Here is a 27939-nt window from a genome sequence, read left to right as displayed (position 1 = left end):
GCCACAGAAGCAGCATTTTTGGTTCCCCAAAGAACCTATCAGTGAACAGTTTTAAGAATGATTTTCTTATAATAAATAACCTTTTATCCAATAGAAATGATGTTAAAAGTTTCTTCATGGACTCATAGATACCAATTATTTTTAAGACTAGTAGTTAATAGGTTGCCTCCAGACCAAGAGAATCTTAAGGGAATACTTCAACAAAAAGAAAAACTTCTGTCATCATTTACTCACCAATATGTTCCAAACCTGATGACTTTCTTTCTTCCAAGTAACTTAAAAAGAACATTTCAAGTCTTCAGAAGCTGTACAATATCTTTGTGCAGAAATGTAATCATTATTCACTCACTTGCTTATTTTGGGTTGAACTGCCTCTATGAGGAAGCCCTCTATAAACAGACTAGTTCAGAGTCTTTCAGACAAGTTTGTAAGAATATATGAATACCAAGCACTAGTCAACCATTCTGACTCAATTTTTTATTTGAATTTTTTGGCCTTTCTTCTCTGAAAAGCACCCCAAAAACCTTTATTTTTATTTGTAACATTTGATTTACTTTCCAAAAATAAAATAAAAAGTCTTAAAGACATTAAGCCCTGAGAGGCTCTGAAGCCCCAAAAATGAATACATTCAGCCAATGAAGCACTGAGGAGTTTGATTCTCCAGTGTACAGCAGGTGGACTGGAGATCATGTGGATATAAAGCTCAATTTGGGCCACAAGAAAAACCAGCCAAAACTCTGAAAGTGCAAATTCAAACAGATGGAGAGCCTGAATACTGCGGACAGTAATGCTGTTCCCCCAAATGACGTCACATATATATACCAACCAACACACACACACAAAATACAATTCATTCCTGAGCTCATGTACAATATGCAGAAGCACAGAACAAAATGCACATTAAAGCAATGCATAAAGAAAGTAACAGTAATAATATACAAATGTGTTTGAGGGTCCTTGAAATTTGAATGTTCCTTATTGATTAGATGTGATTATGCCGTGTGTATATCTTATAATCTTTTATACACCAAGAACTATACATTCAAATCATCTTAGAAACATTCATTATCTCTTATAGGCTCATATTCCTTCATCAAAACTTCAGCCTACAGACAGAAGTATTGATAAAATACAGTGCAGTATATACAGTACGCTGTGTACTGTGATAGGCATATACAACATTTAAGTTCATATACAATGCAGAATATATACAGTGAAACATTTAATAACTCCCATTCAGATCTATAAGATGGACGCAATATTTCTGAAAGGTACATTCTCAGAAAAAAAGGTACAAAAGTTGTCACTAGGGCAATACCTTTTCAAAAGGCACACCGTTGTACCTAAAGAGTCCATATTGGTACCTTAAAGGTACATATTAGTACCCAAAAGGTACATAAGTGTACTTTTTGAAAAGGTAGTCACAGCTTTTGTACCTTTTTTTCTGAGAGTGTACAGGCATGTTTGATTTTTAAGAAAATTAAATTAAAATATAATGTAATAAAGTAATTTCCCAGAACTTATGCAATATATAGCATGCACAGTTTGATCAAAATATTTAGAATTATTTACTGGATCTAAAAAAATATGAAACAGTAAGACCTCTTTACAGCTTGCTAAAATGTGATAAAAATTTGTCTCATACTGTACTTTGGTGATGACATTTAATGTGATCCTGGCAAGGATAAGGAGTAACACAAAGCTATTAATTCATCAAGCACTCTAGGAATTTTTTGATATTGTACTATTAACATAGCAATTAACTACGCAATGAAAACTTCTCTCATCAGCTTGCAATGCTAGCAAACGCTAACAAAAACATGGTTTGAATGGCTTGTCTTTCCATATTGAAAAAAAAAAATAGCTAAAGTAGCATAGTCCAACTGCTGTTTTATAATTCAATTAAATATTAAATAGCTTACTGGCTATCTATATAGTCATTAAATAATATTTTTGGCACATATACAAAATGCTGAACAGATAATGTCGCAATTAGCAACTGTGGTTACACATACCTACTGCGATCTAACTGAATTTAAAAAGTGTTAAGTACTAATGATTATTAATATTAATAACAGTAATAATAACAACAACAAATAATTATTATTATAATCTTCATTATTATTATTATTAATACCCTTATGGTAACATAAATGTCAATGCTAAAAAAAAAATATATATATATTTCAAAACCCGTTGGCTTATAATATAAAAATTTTAGCAACATTAGGTCAGTACTATAAATAGTAAAATCCAGGTGTATATTTCAAAGCTATTGAGTTTTTAATAACGAGTATGCATACGTTTACCAGCTATATATGACAAAGCAGGTAAAGTCAGAATTTTTTTGTTTGTTTTTTGTTTAATGCCGCAAAATCAAATTTAAAGGTGAATTAAATTCAAAAGCTGCACTTAGTGAATGAATTTGCTAAAACTGATGCAAAAACAGGATCTGTTGCTTGTTTGTATGCATGTTTCCATGAGCACACATACATCACAGAGGAGTTTAAAAGACTCCATCATCTAGAAAGCATCTTGTTTTCAGTGTCATTAATATAGGAGCAATTCACAATATTTTAAATAATAAAAAACACAAAAACATCTTGTTCAAATATCCAAATTTGAAATATTTAGGTAATGTGTTTCAGATGAACAAAAGCACAACAAATGACACCTTCCAGATAAAAATGAAATATAGACAGCTCTGTGACATTTGTGTGCAGTCAGGGGTGTGAGCGTTTGTGCAAGCACAGGTGAGGGATAAAGTCCGTCAAAATGTAACATAATCCAAGTTAAATTAGTATTTTGAATATCCATACTTTTGTCACTGGTGGAAACAAATATAAACCGTACTATGTAAAGAAATCTAAACAACAATAGGCCCTATCCAAAAATATAGCAGTCTGCAATATCCCATGAACTATAAGCTGGACCAATTCAGATCAGAAGTGTCCAGAAAGTCCGTGGAAAATAAGCTAGAGGACTCGTGTCCATTCATATGTACCATCCCAGGCCCCTCCCCTCCAGTCCCGCCCATTCCGAGCTCCATCCAATCCATAGGATCGGGGGCGGAGTCTATCATATCTGAAGGTGAGTGACTGGAAAAACTCATGTCACATGTATCCATTGGGGAACGTGGGTGGTCTAGGATACTCGGGGTGCTGAGCATTTGGTTGTGGAGGTCAACAATTAGCGTCGTCGGTCCTCCTGGCTCCACTCCCAGCAAAGGTTTGCCGGTAGTGCTTTCCAGGAAATCTTCAAGACGCCCCCCTCCTGTGTCCCAGTTGCTGTGCGCCTTAATTGAAGGATGCTGAGGTTGTAAAATTAAAGTTTTGAGGGGCATATCAGGAGTACGGGAAAGACTGAGAGGGGAGGAGCTTGAGGAAAGAGGCGTGTTCGGCCGAAGCCTTTCGAGAACAGGATCAGGGGTGGTTTTGAAATTCTCAGAGATTTCTGTAGGATGCAGGAAACAAAAAATGAGTGTGAGCACATGCACACTTCTCTCATCTAAATGACTCTGTATGACAATAAATATTAAATAAATTCATCAAAAATCACCTCCACGCTGAATTAGGATGTCAAACAGGTCGTCAACCTGCTGGTGACAGCCATTCTCCTGCAAGAACATCAACATCATTAGATACACCAACATGGAGAGCTACTGGGTCTCATTCAATAATCTTGTATCCGCTCCCCGAAATCCAGGAAATCATTCAATAAACAAATCAAATGGGAAAACCAATCCTAAATCAGCCCCCAGTGCTGACAAATCAAGGATTTCAACTCAAATGAATGGTCACAGACATTAATATGAAAAGAAAACAAGTTAATCTCGCAGAGAAATTCAACAGCAGATGGAAGAGAGGTGGAGGACGAGACAGTACCTGATGACAAAGAGCTATGGGTGAACACAAGGTGGAAGGAGAGAGCAAAGCATGCTGGTCCGAATTCAAACACATCTCCTCCTGACAGACAGATATGGATGCATATTAAAGGATTTGTTCTGTCATTATTTTCATGGAACACTAACAGATGAATTCTGATGAATTTTCATGCAGTTAATCTACAATAAACAATGGCTGACAGGACAAAAATACACCAGAATGCAACATATGCACCATAAGAGTAGCCCATGTTGTTCATACACTATATTCCAAGTCTCCTGAACTCCTGAACAGTAGTAGTCATTTGACCTGTTTTTTTTTTTTTGTGGTGCTTATTTGATGTCTTTGGAAATTGACGGACATGGTCACCATTGAACTATATGGGGAAAAAACTGCATGAAAGTACTCCTTTTGTGCTCCACATGAAAAAATAACAACTAGAACGTGATGGGAAGAAACAGAGGTATAAAAAAAGAGGCTGGTGAGATAAAATCACATAATGTGGTTAAAAAGAAAAAAAGAGGAGAGGTTATAGAGTCAGTTTAAGCAGGGTTGGTGAGGATCGTGATACCATGCCCAAATATCTAAACGGTTTAACAATGCATGTCGCAATAAAGGTCTTAAAGATGTTAGCACAAACGAGGTGTGCTCTATTAATATCACAGACCTATAAATCCGTACTCCACTAACAGAATCTGTGCCATATAGCAGTCTAGACACAACAACTATTAAAAATCTTGCATCGTATGACATAGATTTTGCCATTTAGCTTTAGAAAAGATTCTTGCTGGCCCCAAGACAGTCTTTATATTTTTTTGTAACTCTTTCCAGCTTTACACAGTCAACTGTTCTTAATCTTAGGTGTTCTGAGATCTCTTTTGCTCGAGGCGCGCTTCACATCAGGCACTGCTCCTTGTGAAGAGCAAACTCCAAATTTGTGAGTGTTTTTTGAACGGACTCCAGATTATTCATGACTCCAGTTCTAGTCTGCACTGCGAATGTTTACAAGGTTTGCTGTGTTCAATAAAGCCTATCTTTACTTAAATACACTACCGTTTAAATACAGTACCATTAGGGGTCGATATGATTAAAAAAAAAAAAATGTTTTTGAAAAAAAGTCTCCTATGCTCACATTTATTTGATCAAAAATACAGTAAAAATAGTAATTTTATTAAATATTATTACAATTTAAAATAACAGTTTTTCTTCTAATTTGAATGTAATTTAATAATATAATATCATATTAATATTATTTGAAATATTAATACATTTAATGTGATGAAATAGCAGAATTTTCAGCATCATTGCTCCAGTACTCAGTGTTACGTGATCCTTCAGAAATTATTCTAAGAGCCGATTTATTGCAAAAATTCAGTTAAGGGAATATTAAGGGTTTTCTGCAACCGTCCATGCAATGCTACATTAGAATTTGTTTACAACGATTTACATTACAAGGTACAATAATGTAAATAAAGTCTAGCACGCCAGGTTTTGGAATTGATTTTTAGTATGAACACAAACAAAACACTTACGTTGTTGTTGTTGTTGGGAGATGAGGGGAAGGCCTCGGTGTCGTTCATGGATTCCACTTGAGAGAAGAATGGTTGGATATTGGCTGGTGATGAGATGGAGGTACAGCTTGATGATTTGTAATTGGTCGTCATATTTAGGTCTGGCTTTAGTGCCTGTCAAAGTAAAAACATGCATCTCAATTAGTCCCTGTGTTAATGGGCTAATAGCTCATGCCTGCAGCCCTCTGAACACCAGTGACAGTGATTAGTCATTAACATTTTAATAAGTGGGTTTAAAAGCCTCATAATTGTGTTCTATGACTTGTCAGGAATAAGTGATGTAGCTTTATACATATCATTAATTTATATGGAGGAAAGATGGCCGCTTTCTCCAAAAGTCCTTTCCTATTAGCTATCATAGAGTCTCAATTAACATTAGGAGCTTAAAGAATGAATGTGGCGATTGAATTAGAAGTAATATCAGCCGTGAGTAATCTTGTTCTCCTTTCATTTTTTGATCAGACAAAATTTAAGACATTTTTACCCAAAATCATATGGTCATCAATGCATTCTGTATTATAAATGTGCAGTATGCAGCAGTTATTTCATTCAAAACACCAAAATGTCAAAAAAAAGTGGATTTGTTCTAACCTTTTTGATTGGCTGTTTCAAAATGACGGTTTGTATGGGCTGTTCGGATTGGTTGTTATTGTTAAGCACTTCAGTCACTGACTTGTTGGGTAACATGGTGGGTGTAGACTGCAGTCTCTGGAAATGACACAAACATCAATGATTACATAATAATTGTATAGATTCTGACAACTCTAAGAACTAAGGCACAAGTTTAATGTTTGGTTACTTTGCTCTGGGCGCGGCGGCCTCTGGCAGGTGCCTCTGTGTTTTGATTCGACAGTGTTAGCAGGAACTGGTTGCCATTTCTGTCGGTCACTATGGTGGGGGTGGATGTTGATTTCAGTACATCCACTGGGAATGAAGAAACAGGACTTGACTGCTGGTTGGTAAGTGCTTGAGGCAACTGCTGGAAAAATGGAAAAGAAGAAATACAATAAATTACAATAAAAGTTCAATGTCTGACTGCTGCTGTGCCACAAACATAACCCCAGGAGGCTGCAATACAGTGCTTGGTGTCAGGGGAAAAGTTCAGGGAAAACAGTGTAAAAAATCATTTTCCTCCTAAAAGTACTCGGAAAATACAGTGTCAACCAGGGTTGCCAGGTCTGCGTTACAAAACCAGCTCAACTTGTACCCAAACTAGCCCAATCTTTCTGGAGAAAATGACAAAATGCACCATAATCCTCCTAAAAAACAACAACCCGTGGCATCAGTATAAACACCACAAACTTGGAAACACTGGTGTCTTCACTTTTTACTTAATTTTTTAAAATATCTCTAAAATTAATTCATTAAAAAAATTCTGTAATTTTTTTTTGTTTAGTTTTTATTTATTTCCAGTAGTTTTCATGTGTAAAATTTAGTTGCCAAGGAAACTTGTTTAAGTTTTTTCTTTAATTGATTTTAATTTAAATGTTTAGTTTTTGTTAGCAGTAGTTTCTTTAGTTCATACTTTGAGAAGTTGGGTCCTTTGTAAAGGGATCATGACTCAAAGCAGAATCACATAAATAATTCTTTTAATTACTCTTATTAGATGGAAATTAATCATTCGATTGATCTCAAAAAGGAAACTGTATGCCATGGAAACTTCATACTGACTTGTTTTTGTTGGTTGTGCTGTTGTTTTTGTGATTTCCTCTTTCTCTGATGTGCTTGTCGCTGCAGGTTGCGCTGATTCTGTTGCATTATGAGCTGCTGCTGCTGGTCCTGCTCCACCTCTATTGCAGCCACCATCCTTTGCTGCTGCAGCTGCGTCTGCGTCTGCCCTGCCTGTGGGAATACCGGCGGCTCTGTCACCATCTCGCTGTCTTCAATCACCTCTATGACCTCTTCCTTTATGGTCGCCCTGACCGCTTCCATAGTGACACCAGGAAGTTCATCTTTCACTCGGACCGGCAGACCCACCTGTTTGCCCTCCAGCTGCGAGCGCAGAGATTCGACCACCTGCTGCTTCTGCAGCAACATGCGTGTGAGTTCCTGAATGCGCCGGTCCTTCTCCTGCAGCATCTGGTCCTTGTCTATAGCGGGCGCTGCAGACTGGGACACCAGACAGCAGGAGGACGGAGACGTCCAGCTGCCGGGCTCCTCTTTAATGCAGATCGTGGAGGGGAGAGGAGGAGAAGGTTGCAAGGAGAGCTGGGTAAGAGGAGAGGTCACCTGAAAGGGACAGGAATGGGAAATACATACATATTAAGAGGTATTCAGAATACTTGAAAGTCTTTGAGAAAACAGCTACAGTATATAATTGTATAAATGTAATAACTCCGTACTTTGGGAATACCATGTCACTAGACACAAGTGGTACAGCACATAAAAACTACAACAAATTCAACAGTGTACACTGGAAGTGGCTGACAAACTCCAATGAGCAGTTAGTTGATGGATGCGATATTATTAATAAAATCAATTGTTATCAATAATTAGATTTTCATTAAAAATAAAGTGGGATTTTACTTTTATTTTGCTGTTGGTTACGTCTAGCCTAATTATTATTTTGAAGCAAACTGCTTTAATTTTTATTAATAAAATACGTAAAATATTATTATAGCTGATTTTAATTAAAAACAAAGTAAGATTTTCTTTTAATGTTACTGTTGCTGAAGTCCAGATTAAATATTATTTTAAAATAAATGTATTTAAATTCTAATTAATAATATCAATTAAATAATCGTTTTACTAAAAATCAAGGATTTTCATTATAAATAAAGTATAAAATATTTTATTTTTATTTTACTGTTGCTGAAATGTAACCTAACTATTATTTGATAAAACTGATTTCATTAATAATGAATTACATAAAATATTTTTTATTTATCAATTATTAGACTAACAGATTTTCATCAAAACTAAAGGAGGATTTTATTTGCATTTTACTGAAGCTGACGTTTGGCACAATTATTATTATGAAATTTCTGAAATGTTTTATGAAATGTTTTCAATTGTTAGACTAACAAAATGTAATTAAAAACAGCCTAAAGCCTGAAGCTCCCATCTGAATGGTTTTTGGTGAGTACACATGCAGAGGTGACAAGCAGCTTTCACACATGCAACAGCCTCTGACTGCTTCACTGGTCGCTTCCACAGTAGACACAGGGTAAGCTTATCTGTAAATGCTACTTTTTACACACTTGAGAATGGTTCACAATTGCTTATCCTTCAGTTAACCTTGCAATAAGAAAGCATTGAGGGAGACATTTACCATTTCCCCAAAAGCATCCCCATTACAGCTCATTTCATCTGGGCTCATTCCAGTCGATGAGCGCTCTGAGTGGGCGGGAGAAACCGGAGGGGAGGAGCTAGTGCTGCCAAACTGCATTATCTGAGGCACTGTCATCTGAGCTCCACCCCTTTCTGCAGTCGCGACGAATGGGAAGGAAGCAACCACCACGCTCCTGCCTGATGACTGGGTGGAGGAAGAGACTCCTCCCACTACAGGGGGTGATGGTGTGTTGGTTTTAGAAGACGCTGGTGCACTGGTGCCACCGTTCTGCTCGTGAAAATTCTTCAGCCGCTCAATTAGGTCATTTTTGGTGCCTGAGACGGTTAAGCCCCGCACTTTTAACTCCTGCTTCAGCTCTGCCACCTGCAGAAAATGAAGAGAATGACAGGATGTGAGAGGAGCTCATTTGACTCTCAGTCAGTGATCAGTACTGAAATTCAGAATTAGCATCATAGCAGGGGATTCAACCTTTAGCTCATCCAGGTTGGGAGGCAGAGGTCCTATTTTAATTGCAGTGATCTGCTGATTCTGGCCAGTCAGATTAGTTGATGCTGAATGAGGAGGCGTGTCATTTTTGGATGGCGACGAGCCATTGGCTGAGGCAGGCTGCTGATCACCAGGAGGCCTAAGAAAAGTGTAAAAGAAAATATTTCAATGTATTGCCATATCAGCTTCACCAAAGTACAAAGTAAACATTCCACATGTATGCAATATAATAAAAGCATTTAATAAAACTCAGCTTGGACAAAAAAGACAAGATTTTGTATATACAATTCTATAAAAGATTTTTTAAATGTAAATTATAATTTTCTTTTCATCAAAGAATCCTGAAAACATGTATCATGGTTTCCTCAAATAATAAGTAGAACAGCTGTTTTAAACATTGGTAATAATAAGAAATGCTTCTTGAGCATCAAATCAACATATTAGAATGATTTCTGAAGGATCATATGTCATATTAAAATAGAAAATAATAATTTTAAATAAATTTATTTTGGTCAAATAAATGCAGCTGTGGTGACAATAAAAGATTTCTTTCAAAAACATGGAAAAAATATAATAAAAATGTATGTATTTGTTAATATATATATATATATATATATATATATATATATATGTGTGTGTGTGTGTGTGTATTAAAACTTAAGATATAATTGTATAACTCTATTGTATATAATACACAATACAGTAATTTGTCAGGTAAGTTTTTGTATGCTTTCTTGAAAAAATAAATAAATATAAATAAATAAATAAATAAATATATATATGTGTGTGTGTGTGTGTAGTTGCAGTTGATATCTGGCATGTCTGACTTGGGTGGAGCAGGCAGGATGGTGTGGTAGTTGTAGTTTTGCTGCTGTTGGTTGATGATCTGCAGCTGGAGGAAGAGCTGCTGCTGATAGAGGAGTTTGGTGTAGGAGGAGTCGAGCAGAGGTGGAGGCTCACGCTCAGCTTTCTGGTCCGGAGGAATATACTGGTGATACTTCAGCTTCTTCACTTTTGGTTTGTTGTCTCTCACCTTCTTAGAGCGCTGAATAGGGCGCTCACTACCCACTTTACCACCCTAAAGGAGACAGAAAGACATTAGCATGGAAGAGGGTTTATCTTGTGGCATTATTTCATGTGTGAAAAAATTGCAATCCCAGCTGTCCTGGGTTAAATAAGGAACTCTCACCTTTTGTAGTGCAGGAGCTTGCTTGTGGCCTGTTGTTCCATTGGCTAGTTTCTGCGGAGGGGCAGGACCAGCTGTGTTTGGCAGCGGTGGAGGAGGAGGAGGAGGTGGAGGAGGAGGCGGGACCTAAGAAAATCCGGAGAAGCACATGAACTTGAGGAACTCCATCATGTTTGCATGACTGCATTTAGAGAGCACAGGCATGTGTGTGTAAACGTGACTACAGGACCAAAACATTAATGTGTGCAGATGATCAAGTACGATGCTTGTTAGCACAAGCGCATCTGAACTTGTCTGTGTGCATGTGGAATGAGATGAATGAAGATCTGCAAATAATTCAGGGCTCTCGAGAGCCGACTGAGCATAAGGAGCTACACGAAGACTTCATAGTGTGTGATATTCTGATGAAGACTGTTTCTTTATTAACCTTAGAGGGGATTTACTGAAGCTGCCAAGATTTGTACAGGTTTAGTTAAAAGTAGAGACCACCGTTTGAGACACTCAATTCATATTACATGGCAGATACAAAAGTTAAAATTATATAATGTTATTATTGATAGAAAAAAAAACATACGTTCGACATGACACTAATACTGTTTGAAGTATTTTATTAATATCATTATTTTGAATTAGCTTTTATTTTTTGTTTAAGGTTTAGTCATTTTATTATGTACTGTACTCTCGATTTTTGGAGACTTCTATTTAACTTTATTTAATTTTTTTTTTTAAATAACGAAAACTACTTCCAATGGTTTTAGATTTAGTTAACAAAAACGATACTGACTGTTTGCATGTTTGTGTTCAAAGGTAGCTAAATTCATCACCTTAGTTGTTCATAATAACTGGATTGTTAGTTAAATTTTATATTAACATATGTATATTAAAGGTGCTGTATGTAGGATTGACACCGAGTGGTTGAACTAGGTATTGCAGTCCAAATTCAAAATATAGGAGAGGGTTTTTCATCCGGCCTCTCCTCCTCAGACTTGATGCACACGCAGGTTGCCAGATTGAAAACACAAACAGGAACGAGCGCACTTGACGATGAATGAAATGAAATACGCTGTTTTTGCCAACTGGCAACCCGGGGTGCTGAAATACTGGGTAAACTGGCAGTGGGCGGGTTTCACAAACCAACACAGACACCTATATTCAGGGCCAGAACGCACATTTTAAAAAGGAGAATAACTGACTGTAGCATTGTTTTTCAGATAAACTGTTAACTTAGCATGTTTCTTAAATATCTGCAAACATATCATGGTTTTTTTATGCTTTAGTAGAGCCAAAAACTTACATACAGCACCTTTAACAAGAAAAAAATTCAGGGTGCAGGGATGATGATAATTCTATATAATTCATATATTTAAATGACATTTTCTTTTATTTTTATATTTTTAGTTTTCATTTTGAAAATTGTATTTTAGTTTAAGGTTTAGTAATATTGTTATGTGCTCTTGATTTTCGATATTTCTATTTAGCTTTATTTTTATTTCAGTTTTAGCAATTTTAGTACTTAAATGAAAATTTGAAAAGTTGCATTGGCATCTAAAATAAGTTAGTTAAAAATCAACTATAAATATTAGATAAAAATTATGAAAATTAATTGCCTCAAAATACATTTTAAGACTTATCTTTAACTGGGAAGTTAATCTGAATTGAACATCTTGCATTAACTAAATAAATTTCTATGACTTTGAGATCTAAAGATTATCATATAATTTTTTTATTTTTTTTTACAAACGTTTTTTAAGTACGCAAATTGACATACGGCACCTGTTTTGGTGTGGTTTCACTGGCCAGTATCTCAGGTGGGGAAGGTAAGTGTCCTTGGCCGAGGGGAGAGTCCTGATGGAGTGTCTGCTCTGGTGATAACGAATCACTGCTTTCCTCGTCGAATGAAGAGTTCTCCGCTTCCACTTTTGGAAACTCCGTCTCTGAGGGAGAGAAATTGTAAAAAAACAATAGGATGGTTGAAATACAGCATCCAAGATTTTCATTTTCTCAAGAAAGCATAAGATGTATTTATGTTTACCTATGCAAACCTCGCTGCCACAATGTCAAGGTGTTGCTACGCAATTGCTAAGGTATTCTGAGTGGTTTTTAGCATATGTGATTGGTTACAGGCTCAAGTTTTGTTCATTTTCAATTTTATTTTATTTATTTTTTTATTTTCAGCATTGTGTTTTGCTTTATTTTCTGCCGGGTGATTACCTAGTCAAGTAATAGCCCACCTCTCCGTAACAAACTGCTTGAATTAAAATAAAATTTTTGCCCACAGCTCAAACATATAGGACTTCTAATACTGCCTAAATATAAATAAATAATTAAAATAAAAAAAATATGAATGAATAAAATGAATGAACGATTGTATAAAAAAATGTGGTGGCAAGAGTTATAGTCAGTCTTCTTAAATAAGAAAAAATAAAACAACATGAAAGAAACCTCTGATCTTTAGTGCACTGCTTCTCTATTTCACTTACACGGCACTAATATTGTCCCAGAGTGAATAATAACACTTTTAAACTACAGTGCATGGTATTTATATTTAATTTGAGTAAGTTCTGAGAGCATGGCATTATGCCGATAATCATTAACTCTCTAATTAGGTTATTTAGGGATTAAAACGGTTTAAGTCATTCTGTGCTTTCAGCATTCTTTCACTGTGCTGCATTGTGTGACGCTGCATAAACTTCTCGGTTAATCAACTCATGCCACCACAGAGTGGCGTATTCTGTATGAACACACGAATGTAAATTCCCCTCTAATTAATTTAACTTGATGTCTGACGCACAACAATCTCATTACCATAACTCTGCATTAAATGATCACCCACTGCACTGCTGCAGGAACGTGGCAGAATATAAATATGAAGATTAATGCACACACACTGCTAATGATGCACTGGAATGAGCACTGGAGCACCTGCTTATGGAAAAGGGAATGATCCAGAGGAAATATACATGCAAATGTTAGCAGCCATAGGAGTATTAACATAGGAGTTAAAATAGAGCTTAGAACAAACGTTGATAAAGAGACAAATAGGACGATTGAGGAGACATATACAGTATATATCTATATATATATATATATGGATAAAAATTTAGATGAGTTGCGTATGTTGAGTATAAAAAATGAAGTGTGAAATTTCAGTAAGTTATGACTTCAATTATCTTAAAGTTTTGTTAAACTTATAATCAGAACTGACTTGTGGGCAGATATATCTTCTTAATGCTCAATTTTTGAGACTGATATAATGCTACTATATTAAGACTGCAACAACTAATCAGTGAAATTGATAATGAGTTTGTGCTTTTGTTTTTTCTTTATAATAAATTTAAATATTTACAATAAATTATATTATCAACCTAATTGTTGTTATAAAAAATTCAATGGAATTTGACACACAATAGTTCTCTCCGCTTACTTGTTATCCACTTTTGGAAACTCCGTCTCTGAGGGAGAGAAATTGTAAAAAAAAAATAATAGATGGTTGAAATACAAGCATCCCCAAGATTTCATTTCTCAGAAGCCATAAGATGTATTTATGTTTACCTATGCAACCTCGCTGCTGCACAACAATGTCAAGGTGTTGCTGACGGCAATTGCTAAGGTATTCTGAGTGGTTTTTATTCGCATATGTGCTTGGTTACAGGCTCAAGTTTTGTTCATTTTTTCAGGTTTTATTTTATTTTATTATTTTTTTTATTTTCCAGCATTGTGTTTTTGCTTTATTTTCTGCCGGGTGATTACCTAGTCAGTAATAGCCCACCTCTCCGTAACAAACTGCTTGAAATGAAAATAAAATTTTTGCCCACAGCTCAAACATATAGGACTTCTAATACTGCCTAAATATAAATAAATAATTAACAATAAAAAAATATGAATGAATAAAATGAATGAACGATTGTATAAAAAAAGGTGGTGGCAAGAGTTATAGTCAGTCTTCTCTTAGAAAAAATAAGAAAAAATCAACAACACATGAAAGAACCCTCTGATCTTTAGTGCACACTCTGCTTCTCTATTTCACTTACACGGCACTAATATTGTCCCCAGAGTGAATAATAACACTTTTAAACTACAGTGCATGGTATTTATATTTAATTTGAGTAAGTTCTGAGAGCATGGCATTATGCCCGATAATCATTACTCTCTAATTAGGTTTATTTAGTGATTAAAACGGGTTTAAGTCATTCTGTGCTTTCAGCATTCTTTCACTGTGCTGCATTGTGTGACGCTGCATAAACTTCTCGGTTAATCAACTCATGCCACCACAGAGTGGCGTATTCTGTATGAACACGAATGTAAATTCCCCTCTAATTAATTTAACTTGATGTCTGACGCACAACAATCTCATTACCATAACTCTGCATTAAATGATCACCCACTGCACTGCTGCAGGAACGTGGCAGAATATAAAATATGAAGATTAATGCACACACCACTGCTAATGATCACTGGAATGAGCACTGGAGCACCCTGCTTATGGAAAAGGGAATGATCCAGAGGAAATATACATGCAAATGTTAGCAGCCATAGGAGTATTAACATAGGAGTTAAAATAGAGCTTAGAATCAACCAAACGTTGATAAAGAGACAAATAGGACGATTTGAGGAACATATACAGTATATATATATATATATATATATATGGATAAAAATTTAGATGAGTTGCGTATGTTGAGTATAAAATGAAGTGTGAAAGTTCAGTAAGTTATGACTTCAATTATCTTAAAGTTTTGTTAAACTTATAATCAGAACTGACTTGTGGGCAGATATATCTTCTTAATGCTCAATTTTTGAGACTGATATAATGCTACTATATTTAAGACTGCAACAACTAATCAGTGAAATTGATAATGAGTTTGTGCTTTTGTTTTTTCTTTATAATAAATTTAAATATTTACAATAAATTATATTATCAACCTAATTGTTGTTATAAAAAATTCAATGGAATTTGACACACAATATATAGACAGTAGCTAAAATTAAAGCAAGTTAATAAGAAACACTAATTAAACTGTACCGACACAAGGGGGAACTACTACTCCTGTTAAACTGTGGAGAAAATTTTACTGTAGTGTGTATACTACACCATGCTTCTTGCTTTAATTTAGTACCTATGATGGCTTGTTTGAGGCTGCTGTGCACTGGCAGGATGTTTTTGTGAATGAGCTCCATCGGACCGGGCCGCTGGGAGATTTTGTCGTTCAGACCGTCGGCTAGTCGAGCTCGTTTCAGCAGAAGCTGCTTGGCCTGAAGAGACGGCTCTGCTGAAGTCTCTGTAAAAAGGAAATACATACAGTTAACGAAAACCACAGGTATCATGAGCCTGATCACTTTGTTCATTTCATGTACCTCAGTTTATATTGTACTTCTTTTAAAATAAACATTTGGACCACACTTTAAATTAATTAATTTAAAGCACAGGCTGCATCTGAAATTGCATACTTCTACACTATGTAGTGGGCGAAAAACAACCCATTTTGAAATATGCATACAGTACAATAGACGCTTAACTGCTAGGATTCATAAACAACAGTGACAGAAGGTCACATGAAAAAGACAACATGATGAATGTAGTGCATCCAGATTACAGTCATACTACACACATTCATACTATACAGAACATAGGTTTTAACAGTCTCTAAGTAATTGCTTGTTCCAAAGAAGTGTCTACTCAGAGAGTGTGCGATTTCAGACACAGCCATAGTCTTCAATCATAGTCTCTCTCTGAGGTGTGTGTCAGTGTGTGAACTGCAGGGGGCGTTATCAAAATACTCACCTTCAAGAATGTGCATCCTGACCAGCTCTGACCTCTCTGGACGACTGCGGATCTTTCTCTTCAGGTAGTCCTCGGTCTGAGATACACGAGAAAAGCACGAGAAATAAAGTGAGTTTATTTGGGCTTCGTTAGGAAGAGATGAGTATCCGTAGTGAAGGACTAACCCGAGCTCGTTCTAAACTTCGTCGCTGCTCATGAAAGGATGCAGAACTTTTCAGTGCTGGAAGGAAAAAGATATGAAGAGATAAGACTATTAAATCCAAAGATGATATATAAATGTATAAAGTTTCTTCGTTTTAAAAAAGAGCTGTGAGAATGGAAAACATTTTTCGGTAAATGAGAAAAATCATAAATAGCAAACTTGTTATCAGCATCATGCAGATTACAGGAAACATCTTTGTTGCAGTGTGGTGCAAATACGTGTCAGCTTATTTTGGAACAGATTAAAATTGTATTTTTGTATTAAAAAAGAAATATTCAGAGAGAAGAAAAAAAAATGCGTGTCAAAAGACCTTGATACAGGAACAACATGTTAAACTGCATCTCCTTACTCCAGGCACACACACGCACTGGTAAACGCAAAATCTAAAAATAATATCGCAACAGGCACATCCAAGAGACAGTTTAATCCAGCAGGTTCACAATCTAGAGTGTGTGTTTCTGCCCCATATTTAATACACCTTGAAACACAGCTTCTCTATCTGGTTCACAGTTGTCAGCACACTGCGTCTCCAGAGACTGAAAGCAAAGTCTGCTGGTGACAGAGACAACTAGAGATTTATGGAAATTTGTGAACAGTGCTTGGCCATGCAAAAGTCTGGCTGGTTTTCTTGACAGTCTGCAAAATGATCCCCTCTCTAAATAACTAATTAATTCAATTATATTGTACTACAATATAATAAATTAAAGTTTAATATAAAATTGATAAATAAATAAATACAGAAATATAGCAAATATACAGAAATACAGCAAATTTCATTTAAATATTGTGTATGTGTGTGTTGTGTGTGTGTGTGTGTGTGTGTGTGTGTGTGTGTGTGTGTGTGTGTGTGTGTGTGTGTGTGTGTGTAATATAATATATATATATATATTATATATATATATATATATATATCTATATATATATATATATAATATATACACTCAGTTGAATTTACCTATATTTATTTCATAAACATTCATTTAACACACACATACACATTTATATGTACACACACACACACACACACACACACACACACACACACACACACACACACAAAAACCAAACACACACAACACACACACAACAAACACACACACACACACACACACACACACACACACTACCGTTCAAAAGTTTGGGATCAGTAAGACTTGTAATGTTTTTTAAAGAAGTCTCTTTTGCTCATCAAGGCTGAATTTATTTGATCAAGAATACAGAAAAAAAAGAAATCTTGCAAAATGTTATCAGAATATAAAATAATGGTTTCTATTTAAATATCCTTTAAAATATAATTTATTTCTGTGATGCAAAGCTGAATTTCCATCATCATGACTCCAGTATAAAGTATCATGTGATCCTTCTGAAATCATTCTAATATGATGATTTATTATTAGAATTATCAATGTTGGCAACAGCCAAATGTTTTTTTGGAAACTGTGATACTTTTTTCAGGATTCTTTGATGAATAAAAAGTTAAAAAGAACAGCATTTATTTAAAATAGAAATCTTTTCTAAGAATATACACTACAGTTCAAATGTTTGGGGTCAGTAAATTTCTATTTTCTTTTTTTGAAAGAAATTAAAACTTTTATTCAGCAAGGATGTGTTAAATTGTTAAGAAGTGATAGCAAAGATTTATATTGTTAGAAAAGATTCATATTTTGAAAATATGCTGTTCCTTTTAACTTTTTATTCATCAAAGAATCCTGAAAAAAGTATCGCAGCTTCCAAAAAAATATTTGGCAGCACAACTGTTGATAATTCTAATAATAAATCATCATATTAGAATGATTTCTAAAGGATCATGTTTCACTTTATACTGTAGTCATGATGCTGGAAATTCAGCTTTGCATCACAGAAATAAATTATATTTTAAAGTATATTAAAATAGAAACCATTATTTTATATTGTAATAACATTTTGCAAGATTATTTTTTTCTGTATTTTGGATCAAATAAATGCATCCTTGATGAGCAGAAGAGACTTCTTTAAAAAACATTACAAACCTTACTGATCCCAAACTTTTGAACGGTAGTGTGTGTATATATATATATATATATATGTTAAATATACTTTCCAGCTATTTTTAGCTGCACAAAACAGCTTGTCTTGCTGCTTGATATTGCAAACTGGTGTGTCTTACCATATTATTTTAATTTATTATATTATTTATGCATATGTAGTGCAAGCAGTTTTACAGTTTACTGCACGTTGATATTCTTCTCGTTATTTCCCTACAGCGGCTAATGTTCGGAAGTCTCACACATTCACAGAAAACAGCTTACTTCTGCACTGACAAATATATTATTATATTTAATGTATTATATTTTATATATTTATTAGACACAAACACACACATGTCTGTCAGGTGAGGAGAATCAGCGACCAGGGAGGACTCGGGAAGCAGGGCAGTAACCAACACAAACACACACACACACACACGCACACGCACACATATATATATATTACTAACACGACAGATCACTTTCAGTAGTTCCAGATTGAAAAACATTATTTTAAATAATTCATAAATTTAAATAAAAGCTTGATGGTTATTGATATAGAGAGGCTTGTATCTAGGAAAACAATTTTTTTAAATTACATTTTTGACAACTGAAAGGGTTTTTGTTCTTACTTTTCTATTGCGTACTGCAAGTTCATCTTGGTTTTCATTAGTTCCTTTTTATAATGTTTTACTAATAACACTAGAAATAATGTAAAATCATTTAAATATTAAGTCAAATCAGTTAAGCTATGTACAGTATATGTACATTTGAAGAATTACAAAGCCACAAATACAGAAAAACAGACAAATATATTATTTAACAGATAAATGCAACTGCAGCGAGTGGAAATTAAAAAAAGAGCGGCCTGTAAAAAAGCAAGATGAAAAAGATGAGTAGATGTTTTTTGTTTTTTTTGGAGATTCTTGGGTCTGTTTCAGAGTGGTTTATATACTGCCCACAGCAATGCACAAGCTCCTCTCACATCACTGCATTCACACACAGTGCCCTTTAACCCTGACCAGCAAAAACACAAAATGTAGTTATGCGCCTGAAGAGAGAGAGAGAGAGAGAGAGAGAGAAAAGTGTGCAAAAGCGAGAAATTGTAAGGTTAGTGTGAAAAACCACTTGATCTGTGTGTGATCTCTCATCATTTTCAGCTCTAACAACCCATTAAACGCCACGTCACCCAACCGCCATCTTGGAGCTAGGAATTCATTAAATCACTGAAATAAATCATGCATTTTCTTGCATCTGACATAAAATCTCGAACAGGCCAATTACTAAAGCTGATTATGTGTTAAATGAGGATCCTACATTCACAATGGTCCTCCACCATCAAAGACGTGGTGATGTTTGTCGTTTATCAGAGAAATCACTGAGGCAGAAAGGGTGAAAACTAGGGCACAGGCAGTTTGTGCTGTAAAAGCTCTTATAACTGCATTTGTAGACGTCTGGAGGCTTTCTGCATTATGCCATGACATTTCATGTTGTTTTTGGTTATGTAAGCAGAACTTGAGCAGAAAGTCCCTGTAACCACATCCCCATCAAGATTCAGGCTCAAATCTTCAGATTTTCTTTGTGAACTGCATCCTGGATATGTGATTCATCGCAAACTTAAATGTGGCTAAAACAGAACACGTTTCCTTTGAGTAACACAATCACTTACAAAACAGTGTGATCAGCATCCACGTTTACTGAAAATGCATGCAAAAATCATGAACTTTTCCTGAAATAAAAACTAATGTAAATTAAAAAACAAACTACACTAAAATACTAAACAATAAAATGTCATGACATATAATTATAAAAAATATATACAAATTTGTATTATATTTCATTTTTGATGCAGAATATATTGTCCACATACGTATAATATATTGTCATATTTAAAATTACTTTTACTTAAATTGCAACCCTGAAAAATGGCCTATATCTAGGGCAAAAACTATTGTTGTTCCTACTTTTCTATTGCATACTACAAGACATTCTTTTTGTACATTTTAAGACTCCTTTAATTTTTCCTTTTCAGGCCCATGATACATTACTCCCTGCCTACAATAAAGTATTACAAAGCCACAAATACAGAAAAACAAATATATAATTTATGGGATAAATGTAATGACAGCATGTGAAAAAAAAAAAAAAGTGGTGTGAAAAATTGTTGGTCCCCTTCCTGATTTCTCTTTTTTTTTTTGCATGTTTGTCACACTTTAATGTTTCAGATCATCAAACAAATTCAAATATTAGTCAAAGATAACACAAGTGAACACAACATGCAGTTTTTAAATGAAGGTTTTTATAATAAAGAGAAATCAAAATCCAAACCTACATGGCCCTGTGTGAAAAAGTGTTTGCCCCCTAAACCTAATAACTGGCTGGACCACCCTTAGCAACAACCACTGCAATCAAGTGTTTGCGATAACTTGCAATGAGTCTGTTACAGCACTGTGGAGAAATTTTGGTCCACTCATCTATGCAGAATTGTTGTAATTCAGCCACATTAGAGGGTTTTCGAGCATGAACCGCCTTTTTAAGGTCATGCCACAGCATCTCAATAGGATTCAGGTCAGGACTTTGACTAGGCCACTCCAAAGTCTTCTGATATCATTCTGCTGCAGAACCCAAGTTCGCTTCAGCTTGAGGTCACGAACAGATGGCCGGACATTCTCCTTCAGCATATTTTGGTAAACAGCAGAATTCATGGTTCTATTTATCACAGCAAGTCTTCCAGGTCCTGAAGCAGCAAAACAGCCCCAGACCATCACACTACCATCACCATATTTTACTGTTGATACAGTATGATGTTCTTTTTCTGAAATGCAGTGTTACTTTTACAGCAGACGTAATGGAACACACACCTTCCAAAAAGCTCAACTTTTGTCTCGTCAGTCGACAGAGTATTTTCCCAAAAGTCTTGGGGATCATCAAGATGTTTTCTGACAAAACTGAGACGAGCCTTTATGTTCTTTTTGCTCAGCAGTGGTTTTCATCTTGGAACTCTGCCATGCAGACCATTTTTGCTCAGTCTCTTTCTTATGGTGGTGTCATGAACACTGACCTTAACTGAGGCAAGTGAGGCCTGCAGTTCTTTGGATGTTGTTGTGGGGTCTTTTGTGACCTCTTGGATGAGTCGTCGCTGTGCTCTTGGGGTAATTTTGTGAATAATGTCTCTCACTGTGGTTCGCTGGAGTCCCAAAGCTTTAGAAATGGCTTTATAACCTTTTCCAGACTGATAGATCTCAGTTACTTTCTCATTTGTTTCTGAATTTCTTTGGGTCTCGGCATGATGTCTAGTTTTTAAGGATCTTTTGGTCTACTTCACTTTGTCAGGCAGGTCATGTTTAAGAGATTTCTTGATTGCGAACAGGTGTGGAAGTAATCAGTCCTGGGTGTGGCTAGAGAAATTGAACTCAGGTGTGATAAACCACAGTTTTAACAGGGGGGCAAACACTTCTTCACACAGGGCCATGTAGTTTTTGATTTTGTTTTCCCTTAATAATAAAAACCTTAATTTAAAAACTGCATGCTGTGTTTACTTGTGTTATTTTTCACTAATATTTAAATTTGTTTGATGATCTGAAACATTAAGGTGTGACAAACATGCAAATAAATAAGAAATCAGGAAGGGGGGCAACACTTTTTCACACCACTGTAGATATATATATGTATGTATATACATAGGTACATTAAATTCAATTCAGGAAAAATGTACAATCTAACCTAGTGGTTCTGAGTTCTGATGCTCCAAAGCGCAAACTGTACTTATTCTGAAGGCTGTAATGATGGGTTTTTAATGGGGGAAGCATTAATTTGAGTAGAAGATGTCATCTCAGTCAAGGGGCGATCAGACATTGCAGATAAGAGTGAAAGAGTGCATTCAAGTTGACAGGAAGTGTAAACCAGCATACACAGGAAGTGAAAGGGAGAAGACAGTGAAAGCGGGGCTCAGGGATATTCTAAAAGAGCAGATAAGCATTTGTACATTTGCTGGTGGCCCTTCCCTCCTGTTGGGATCCATATTTAGATCCAGACAGTTACTGGGAGAGCGCTGTAAGATCCCTTAGATTGCCATCTGCTGTCATTGCTGTTTATTTCTATTCTGGACAGACCCTTTCTAATCAAACGACTTTCTATATTCTCTCTTCAGAGTATCTAGTTTGCTTCATATAATCAAAAGGGTTTGGAACGCAAATTGCTTTGATAATTATAGCAGGCGTCTGACCTTTTACTAAAATATATAATGGGAACCATGGCATATATTTAAATACACTGTGTGTGTGTGTGTGTGTGTGTGTGTGTGTGTGTGTGTGTGTGTGTGTGTGTGTGTGTGTTTGTGTGTGTGTGCAAACCACACAAATGAAGAGCATGGCTAGTCATGTACTCACTATGAGTAAGAGTGCACTAAATATCTCCATCTTAAACTCATGTTTTAGCATGCAAATGTATAGATATTGGATCTAAAGCAATTGAAACATTTTTATTTAAATTTTAATTCTTGAAACTTAAAGCTGCAGTGAGCATTTTCTGCACCATTAGAGTCATTCACATTTACATTTATGCCTTTAGTCATCAAACAGAATTGTAAGAATAATGACTGTTTTCAAACAAGTTTCCCAAACCTACTGATTGGATAACGCACACATGCCATGAATCCTTTGTCCCAGAATTTCTCAGGACACCTATGTAAGTGATATTGGTTAAGTAGCAATGCCATTTTGTGCATTGCATTTAAAAATAAATAAATGAAAATATATATATATTAAAATAAAAGAAAGGAGTAAAATAAAAAAATGAGAAGAAATGCAGAATAAAAGAAACTATATAAAATAAATACAAATAAACAAATGAATAAATCAATCAATAAGACAAAAATCTGAATTTGAGAATGTCCCTGTAACTACATCCTTAAATCGTCAGGACAAACTTTTATGAATCAACATGACAGACGGGTAGTATAGAAAGCTAAAACAAAATTTCTAAATGACATATGACAATAAAGGAATTCTCTAAGAAATTTCTTCTATGAAAACAATAATTTCTATGGCATCATCGCTGATGGTTGCACAGTGTTGACAATCCAGTCAGTGTGCCAATCGAGATGCTGATATCAGCAGACACTGGGTTCAAATTGGATCACAAATGCTGGAAGATATTATGGGTCTAGTATGAAGCATTACATAAAACTACTCAGGGGAACCATCAACTCATTCAAACTCTCTCCTTCTGCTTTTCCGGCTTTCATTTCTTTTTCTTTTTAAGATGATTCTAAGAAGAGATCTTAAGCAAGCAATCAGTGCTTCCATTATTGGCACGCCTCCTTAAAGGGCCAGTCACACAATCAACATTTAATACAAATCATACATAAATTAATATCAAATTTATTGGTAGGCGCCGTGTGCGTGCTTTAAAAAGGGATGCAAGTATATCTAAAATCATATAACAATTTTTGTAGATGAAACTGGCACATAAAGCATTGGAAACAGATATGATTAAACTTCACTACTGTAAATTAAAACGGGAAAAAAGAAATGCAAAGTTTTGCAAACAATTAGATCTTTGATTAGCTAGTCTGGATCTCTGGAGACAAAAAGTGACAGGGTATCTGCATATTTGAGAGAATGTAAGGAAAGACCTTTAAGTCTCTAAATACTTCAAATGCAAACTTATATTCAGATGCAGATGAATGGTCAGAGCAAAGGTCTGTTTTAAGCTCTACAGCTTCGAGCATCACATCAACCTGATCATTTGGATTACGTGGTTCTCCACCAGATATCCTCAAAAGGTTAAATCTAATGTTTTGTGTAGGAGTAAAGCCTGAGATCGGAGGATGGCACACGATTGCAACTTACTGGTTATATGTTTCTGCCGTACATGACTAGCTGTGTTGGTAACTTGGAAACAAAACAGGACACGATTCTATTTGCAATGCTGCCTCCACTTGCATACGGGATTAATAACTGCTGTTAATCCCACTGATTTAAAAATAAAATAAAATAAAATAATTTACAGCAACTTTACAATAACTTCTCCAATTTCGTTGTCTTACATGGAAACACTGATGCTACTCTTTTTATTTTGTTCACGATATTCCAGGCAGTTATTAGCATAAATTAAATTTATAACCTGGAAGGAAATACAGCTAATGACAAATTAATCGTGACCTATAATATGAAAAACTTTCATTGCCGTGTAACTATTATTGGAGTACTTTGGAATAACCCATTAACAGTACATGAAACAGTACCTAAAATGTTCTCAAAGGCTGCTAAATTAATCATGAACTTTTTTTTAAGTGTCTAAAGTGTTGCATTGTTTAAAACCATGCATCCTGTGTGAGGCTAGTGTAGTGTTAAAGTCTCAGTTATGTGTGAACAATATGCTTAGCATAAATGCCTTAGAAACACCTCCAATCTAGAATGACGTCACTCAAACTTCTCGCCTGGCTAAACTTAACAACCACAACAAAACTCTTGCAAGAACTGTCCTGAACCTTGCTGCCCATTTGCACTAATACAAAAATGGCTTCCAATTAACCTAGATGCAAACAACATCAACAAAACACCAAAACGCCACATTTAAATGGACTGAATTAAATATTCTGCTCACACATCATCTTAGCTATGACCAGCAGTCACCTAAAACTTGAGATACCTTGAGGTTATTAAATATAATTCGGTAATTCTTCTATAAGACACCTGGTGAAGAAGGACACATGTATAAAAGGAAAAGAGTAAGAAATCTGTTGAGTTATTTGGGCTAAGCTACTTTTGACTTCAAAAAATCATGTTCAAATTACACTAGAGTCCATGTTTGAGTGAGACCTCTTGGTGCTTGTTTTGCTCATCATTAAGCATTCAAATCAAGCAAACTATCTTTTCATTTGAACTAACTTAAAGCAAACCATACATCTCCAGTCAACGCGAGATGGAAACCTTTTTGTTAAAATTAAACACGAAGACACCATCAGAATAGTGATGACCTGACAGTTGAGCTCGAAATGTTGTAGTTTTGAGATGAATGGGCCAACCTTTCACATTCAGCAAAAAACCACAACGCAAAGGAAGTGAGTTTAACTATCTTATGTTTACCAAACCAAATGAGCAACTTAGACAGGACGAGACAGACTAGCTATACCTACTAAGTTTAACCACAAGACATTCTACCCAGAATCACATAAAGATGAAAATTGTGAACCAGGTGTGGGACGAATCTTGTTCAAGGGAAGAAAAATATCTTCAAAATCAGACTAAAGGAACATTTGGGATGTACTACAGAACGTCTGAGATCCTCAAATCTAAAGCCGAAAACTAATAGAACTGCGTAGTAATAACATATTATTAACTAGTACTAGTAGGAGAGGGTGAGTTCTTCTTACGTGGCATGATCCCTTGGTTAACCAGTTCTTCTCGAGTCCGTCTCTGCTGAAGTTTTAGTTGGAGCACTAGAAGAAAATGAGAAACCAAGTCAAAGATGAAGACATATAGTCAATTATCAATGATGAAAATTTGACAAAACGACTAATTCAACTCTGAATGGACAACAGGTTAACAAATACTCATTCTTGCGACATAATGTTGCACAACGATAGATCGATTGTTTGGTTGAATGATGGATATAGCAACATCAACTGTGCACATCAAATGTGCACAAATACACAACCATACATATTAAACATTTTATAAAGTTCAAACCCAGTAAAAAAGATAAAAAAATAAGATTGCTAGTATGATGCTAACAGACAGGTCTTGTGCAATGAAAACATTAATCTCTCAAAACAGAAACACAACTGAAAGTTACTGTGTAGAAAATACTTCACTGCAGTTCATTACTATCCTAATGCCTCAACATTTGCATGTTCTGGAAGCTTAAGGAAATACAGCATGACAGAAGACACACAAGTTGATAAAATACCCGGCGAGCAGCTTGATCCGTCTCCTTCATCCTCCCCTCGAACAAGCTCTTCCTGACAGCCGGCTGAGAGCTTATCAGTCAGAGAGGAGAAAGTGCAGACTACAACTTCCTCTTCCTGTTTCTGCATTCAGTTTAAAACAGAAGTGTACGAGATGTTTCCACGGCTTACCACAGGAAGAAAGACTGTCAAATCTATTAAATTGCTTTGAACGTGTGTTTATATCTAAATTAGTGATTAAAACCAAGAAACGTGTATAAAAAGATCCTGGCACATCTACCGTGAAATATATAATATTAGAAGCTAGAGGTTTGGACGTTTATACTACTTCAAGCAAACAGCTTTACAGGTTATCTGGGGTTGGACTTAACCTCAAAGATAAAGTCACAACATCATATTTGCTGGATCAAGTGATTTATCAGTAAAGCCACAAGAGATGAGGTAAAATAAATGACAGCACAAAGATCTTGCTTACTGGCTCACATTTAGACTAACCTACATAATTGTCATTATGCGAACAAATGTCCGTTGTATCAAGGCCCACAAAACAGGAAGTCAAGCAACCATCTCATTCATTAGAAGAAATGCCAACACTAGCAAAAAAATGAAACAACGCTTGCTGTGTGTACAGTGGATATTACAGTCGCATAAAGTCGTATTTTGGTATCATCCCACTGCAGATTTCAAACATCTACGAGAATGCAAAACCAGGCCGTTCATGTAACAAACATGAAACTAAACACCACCGCGGGGGGAACGGGCTCCTCTCTGTTAGATTAACAACCTGATACAAGGCTAAATCGAGCCATCTCTCGCTGTGGTTTTAGTTCTCGCATCTAACTTTTTGACACATTTGCTCCCTGGCGTCACCATTAACCATGTGGCACAGAGTCAACATGTACGAATCGAGACGTTAGAGGAATCACAATTAGAGCTGTTAGAACATGCAGAAACAAACTGTCAAACACAGAAACAGATTTAAACAAGTTAGTCAAGAAATGTTAACAATAATTGATAGATACAAAATATGTAATATATATAAAATACATAGTATCGATAAGAACACACACCCAATAATTCAGAATACTCTTAATATTAACATTTCAATATTATATCAATACATATTTCCACACATTTGCCCATTCATTTGGATGAGAAAAACTCATTATGGCTTCTGTAAAACATTTTGATGGTAGGGATATGTACTGTATGACGTCAAATAGTAGCATAGTTTGAGATAAAATCTCCACACAAAAGCATTTTATCACTAGGGGTGGGACAATAAATCGATGTGCCGATTTATCGCGATATTTCCAGCTGCGAGACATTATCGATACTATGGCACCAAGTATCTATATTGTTTTTAACATACAAAAGACCTAACTTGTGGCTGTTTACCACTTTGGCTTACCGGAGCGGCAGTACCTCCAGATTTAATGTTGTGGCACTTCTCAGATTGGTCAGATGAACGGAAATTGTAATTCACAGCTTAGAAGAAATAGGAGCGTAATGGTAGACCAACAACAAATCAGAGACGCACCTTATGTTTTGTTTATGGAGATGAGAACTAAAAAACTGCAAAACAGCTATCAGCGTGGAATGTAGTGAAGGGAAGGGG

At 35.5% G+C, this 27939-nt stretch overlaps 1 protein-coding gene across 12 annotated transcripts in view; it reads right to left on the bottom strand.

Annotated features, from left to right (window-relative positions):
* Positions 1-462: 462 nt before the first annotated feature.
* The window catches only part of LOC109049030 (myocardin-related transcription factor A-like), a 47362-nt gene continuing 19885 nt past the window's right edge, over positions 463-27939 (bottom strand). For 6 of the 12 annotated variants that reach the window (XM_042728889.1, XM_042728910.1, XM_042728892.1 and 3 more), the window contains 16 exons: positions 25788-25853; positions 16366-16421; positions 16202-16277; positions 15537-15698; positions 12193-12353; positions 10423-10545; positions 10061-10311; positions 9216-9372; positions 8727-9110; positions 7127-7684; positions 6255-6434; positions 6047-6163; positions 5417-5569; positions 3885-3965; positions 3559-3616; positions 463-3453 (listed from right to left, as the gene is read on the bottom strand). In XM_042728889.1, the coding sequence (XP_042584823.1) occupies positions 2921-3453; positions 3559-3616; positions 3885-3965; positions 5417-5569; positions 6047-6163; positions 6255-6434; positions 7127-7684; positions 8727-9110; positions 9216-9372; positions 10061-10311; positions 10423-10545; positions 12193-12353; positions 15537-15698; positions 16202-16277; positions 16366-16421; positions 25788-25853 (3116 nt within the window). In that variant the 3' untranslated portion in view covers positions 463-2920. Of the gene's footprint in view, positions 3454-3558; positions 3617-3884; positions 3966-5416; positions 5570-6046; positions 6164-6254; positions 6435-7126; positions 7685-8726; positions 9111-9215; positions 9373-10060; positions 10312-10422; positions 10546-12192; positions 12354-15536; positions 15699-16201; positions 16278-16365; positions 16422-25787; positions 25854-26323; positions 27259-27939 lie in introns of those variants that run through there. The other 6 variants (XM_042728901.1, XM_042728956.1, XM_042728946.1 and 3 more) reach the window with 5 other exon arrangements.

This window comes from Cyprinus carpio, chromosome A3, assembly GCF_018340385.1.
Source record: "Cyprinus carpio isolate SPL01 chromosome A3, ASM1834038v1, whole genome shotgun sequence".
In the NCBI taxonomy this organism is placed as follows: Eukaryota; Metazoa; Chordata; class Actinopteri; order Cypriniformes; family Cyprinidae; genus Cyprinus; species Cyprinus carpio.
The sequence above is the reverse complement of the archived record's forward strand: the minus strand, read 5'-3'. Positions and strand labels throughout refer to the sequence as shown.